This window comes from Lathyrus oleraceus, chromosome 6, assembly GCF_024323335.1.
Source record: "Lathyrus oleraceus cultivar Zhongwan6 chromosome 6, CAAS_Psat_ZW6_1.0, whole genome shotgun sequence".
Taxonomy (NCBI): domain Eukaryota; kingdom Viridiplantae; phylum Streptophyta; class Magnoliopsida; order Fabales; family Fabaceae; genus Lathyrus; species Lathyrus oleraceus.
The window spans coordinates 145,974,403-145,978,758 of NC_066584.1; the positions used below are offsets into that span (position 1 = coordinate 145,974,403).

General features: G+C 38.5%; 1 protein-coding gene across 1 annotated transcript; it reads right to left on the reverse strand.

Annotated features, from left to right (window-relative positions):
* Positions 1-264: 264 nt before the first annotated feature.
* Positions 265-1,702, reverse strand: LOC127094480 (uncharacterized). Its single transcript, XM_051033308.1, has 2 exons — positions 1,642-1,702; positions 265-1,370 (listed from the first exon to the last, which is right to left on the reverse strand). Exons 1-2 carry the CDS (start codon positions 1,700-1,702, stop codon positions 265-267), a joined length of 1,167 nt encoding a protein of 388 aa, XP_050889265.1.
* Between the last annotated feature and the right edge of the window lie 2,654 nt (positions 1,703-4,356).

The following is a 4,356-nucleotide window of genomic DNA, read 5'->3' on the forward strand; positions in this document are numbered from 1 at the left end:
AAGGAACATTAACAACAATCCAATTCTGGCACACCGATCCATGTGTCACAAAGTTTGTCACTTGTTGCTCTTCGTCGTCTTCCAAGATTGCGGCATCAGATTGGTCCTTAGAATGAATAAAGCCAGCGCTGTGAAACACTTCTTAAATTGCTTCAAATCTCTTTAGGTTTCACCAGGTGAAAAACCCAAACCAACTATGTTCTTGTTCTCAACAAGCTCAACAATCTATCCCCATCTAGTAGATTGACCATTCTCCACCACAAACTAGGCATCTTTTAAGGATGACATGGATTCACCATTCTTAACAGCAATATTATCAATATAAGGAGCTTGAAATGATGTTCCTTCAGCTTCGTTAGCATCAATGTATGAAAATGAAGAAAGGTGACTCACCAACATGGCATGCTCGCCACCCACGATCATTAATTTCCCATTCTTCACAAAATTCAACTTTTGGTGTATAGTTGATGTAACTACCCCAACCTCATGAATCCAGGAATGTCCTAAGAGATAATTATAGGAAGGATGAATATCCATCACTTGAAAGGTATTTTGAAATAAGCACAAACCTATCTTTATCGGGAGATCAATCTCCTCAATTACAGTCTTCCTCGAGCCATCAAAGGCCTTGACAATAACTCCACTGAATCTCATCGGAGCACCTTGGTAAGCAAGTTTAGACATCGTAGACTTAGGAAGAACATTCAAAGATGATCCAGTATCCACGAACACATTGGACAAAGCATCTTCTTGACAATTCAAAGAGATATGCAGGGCCAAATTATGATTCCTCCCCTGCTCGGGAAGCTCTTCATCACTGAAGCTCAAATTGTTACATGCGGTAATATTAGCCACAATGCCATCAAATTGATCAAGTGTCACGTTATGGTCCACATAGGCCTGCTCTAGAACCTTCTGAAAATCTTCTCGTTGTGCTTCCGAACTCATTAGAAGGGATAACACATATATCTTGGATGGAGTGTGCAACAACTGGTCCACCATATTAAAATCACTCTTCTTGATCAATTTCAACACCTCATCTTGATCAATATTCTGATTCATAATACTGGATTGGCCGGCTTGTAAAACAGGAGTTTTCTCTGAACTTGATTTCTCTATCACTACATTTTCAGTCCTCTTAGGAGCTGCAACAACAAATACCCGACCACTTCGGGTCACACCAGTTACATTGGCAATATTCACAACGGACAAAAAAGTAGGAATGTGCACTTCTTTGCTGTCTTCTACCATAGTAGCATTGTACTTGTAAGGCACAACTTTATCAGACTTGTAAGGCGTAGGACCCGTCAAACGAATAACCAATGGAGAAACAACGGTCTTCTGACCATCATATGCAATCACAACCGGTTCTGGGAGATTAAAAAGAGGAATTATGACGTTCACCTCATGCTTGTCATACCCCAAAATTCACCCTACCCTTCACAATGATCATGGGTCACTAATCCTAGTCATTTACATATCATCATAGGCATTCATTTCATCTACATAAACATGGTTCAACACAAGAAGACATGTGCCTTGGATTCATGGCTTTGTGTTTACACCAGTGGAAACTAGGGTTCCTCAGCAACTTAATCCAACCCTAACTTGGAAATAGCTCTTGATGCCTGGATAATACACCTGTAGATAGTGTGTCAACTATGGCTAGTTGAGGAGGTAAAACCCTAATTTGGCGATCCATATTTGACCAATATGTACCTAAACCCTAATCATGTCCAAATACTCATTGGGTGTCCTATTAACCCTAATTTCAACTGACCCATCATCCTTCACGGTGCTTGATTATCTTGCTTGGTTAAATTGCATTCAACAACTTCTTGTTGACCTTTTTGCTTTGATTCCCTTCACCTTATTTATGACCATTGATCATAGTCTAATTTCTTGGTGCCACCACTTTCATCTGCCCCATTTCCTTTCATAGTCTTCCCTCTAGGTCATCCTCATACCTAGTGCCTAGTTCATAGCTTGCCTAGATCCATTTCATATGGTCACTCTCACTCAAGTCCTTTATCATGCCTTTGGTTTGGTCCATGGATCTCTGGTTAAGTCCTAGTTCATTGTGTCTCTTGGTCCTTTCTAAGATATTTGTTTCATGCTTGTCATTGTTCATTCAAGTTATGGTTATGTCCTGTTGGTTCTATGTGTTGGCAACAATTTTGGTAAAACCTAGAGTGTTCACAAATTGTCACAAGTGTTGTCTTGATATAAGATAACATGTACCTGCAGGGTGTTAAAATATGAATATGCAGGATTTTACTGAGATGTCAGACCCGATGCCATGACATCTGTATACAGAACATTCAGTCTGAATGTTATGTATTGTGTGATTGTCCTTTTTGTGCTAATCTATGTGTGATTGATGTAATGATTGAACGCGCGCTCAATCAGTAATTACGACCAAATTGACTTGTTTTCCAACGAGATATAATCAACTGTCATGAGAAGATATGAATGGAAAAAAGTTTTAGGGTTTTATGATGTCCAAGCCTAGCCAAATGCTTCTATATAAAGGATATGGAAAACCTGGTTTTATACACAAGAGATAATGAACGAAATATTGAGAGAGAATAAGGGTTTGAGTCTTGTGTGGTAGTGTGTATTGTAAGCCGTTCATTCATCCATAGATGATTGAATTGAACTGATTTTTGAGTTATAATTTGTCCACTCTAAGCTTTGAAGCATGAGTGTGTGTTTACTTGATTGAAGCTTTTAAGCAAGATCAAGTATGTGCCTTTGAAGAGTGTCTTCTTGTCATTGTAATTCTTGTTTTATATCACTGCAGTGATTGAGGGGGAGTGAGTAGGATCTCATATCTAAGAGTTCTTAGGTAGAAGTCACACAGGTAGAGATTAGGTGAAAAGATTGTACCTTGAAGTTGTTTACTGAGAGTCTTTGAACTGATTCTGTTTAGTGGATTTCCTTCCTGGCTTGGTAGCCCCCAGACGTAGGTGAGTTTGCACCGAACTGGGTTAATAATTGCCTGTGTCTCTTACATTACTGTTCTTTATCTTTTATCCTGTTTGTATTGTTCAGATATTAGTGTCGTGACATTACCTTCGACATCTCATATTTGATACCAGAATTTCATGTCCCTTAATTCATGGTAATGATTCATTCATTTCAAGTGTCAATCCATTTCAAGTCATAATGTTATCCAAGAAACAAATTATATTCAATTCATGTTCAAGTTATTTAGTTCATCAATTCTTCCATTTCAATTCATTACAAGTATCATAGTCATACAAAATTCAATGTTCATGTACAAGCCTCAAATTCATTCTGTGAGGGCAAAGATTCCTAGTCCTTATTTTAATGATGTCAAACCTTTTTAGTTTCTCATAATGCGTGCTTTGCACGGTGTCATCATATCATAGAGCGTATTAACCCTCCCACATGCTCAAAGTACAAGTGAAATGTGTCCATGCATATAGGAGCATCTCATTGATTTGAAAAATGCACTTGATCATCGCTGGTACCTTAGGGTCATAAAAGAATTGTTTCAAGTGATCAAAATATGTCTCAAAAACCTTTTTGACAGTCTAAGAACTTTGAGTCGACTCACACCTTGGAGCGGTCCACTCATTCATACATATCCCAATCTATGAAACTCCCGGGTCTGCACAGGTCAAGTCATAGGTTGACTCAATCCTGGGAAAACTAAATGAGTTGACTCATCCACATGATTGCGTCAACTCATTGCATGTTTCGTTTGAACCATATTGCCACGGGTCTGAACAGGTCGAGTTATAGGTCGACTCAACTCAGGAAAAACCCTGTTTGAGTTGACTCATCCCCTATTTGAGTCGACTCATCGCCTGCTTCATTTGAGTAGTTTTTGCCTCGGGTCTGAACAGGTCGAGTGATCTGTGTGAACAGGTCGAGTGGTCGCTGTTGGCGTTCAATTTTCTGCTGTGCATTTTTGCAAAGTTATCCTGTTATGTATGTTACTTTGTCCATGCATCATATAAATATTCTAGAGTCTATTCTTCAAAAAATAACAAGAAAAGTGAAAGATATACACTAAATTTCCTCTTCATCTTCATTCTTCATTGCATTTCTTAACAACTACACATAACAATTTTTGTTGATCATTGTGCATTGTTATGGTGATAACCTCCAAATAAGATTGTGTAATCTTAGTTTGGGTAGAGGCTTTGAGTGGGTTTTTCTTAAATAAAACGATTGGGGTTTTGTCCTCCAAGAATTAGGTTTTTTTTGCACTAATCTTTGCTTCATAGATTCAGCCGAGTGAAAGGTTTGAAGAACGGTGGGTTCGTTGAAACAAGTAACGGTAACTGGAGGATTGTGAAGAAAGGTTAGGGTTCAAGTGTCTTG

Excerpts from the sequence above, each read along its gene's own strand:
- LOC127094480 (XM_051033308.1), bottom strand. The coding sequence starts at position 1,702 with ATGGATCGCCAAATTAGGGTTTTACCTCCTCAACTAGCCATAGTTGAC. Across the intron at positions 1,371-1,641 it reads AGTTGACACACTATCTACAG|AACCGGTTGTGATTGCATAT; the intron begins GTGTATTATCCA and ends TTAATCTCCCAG.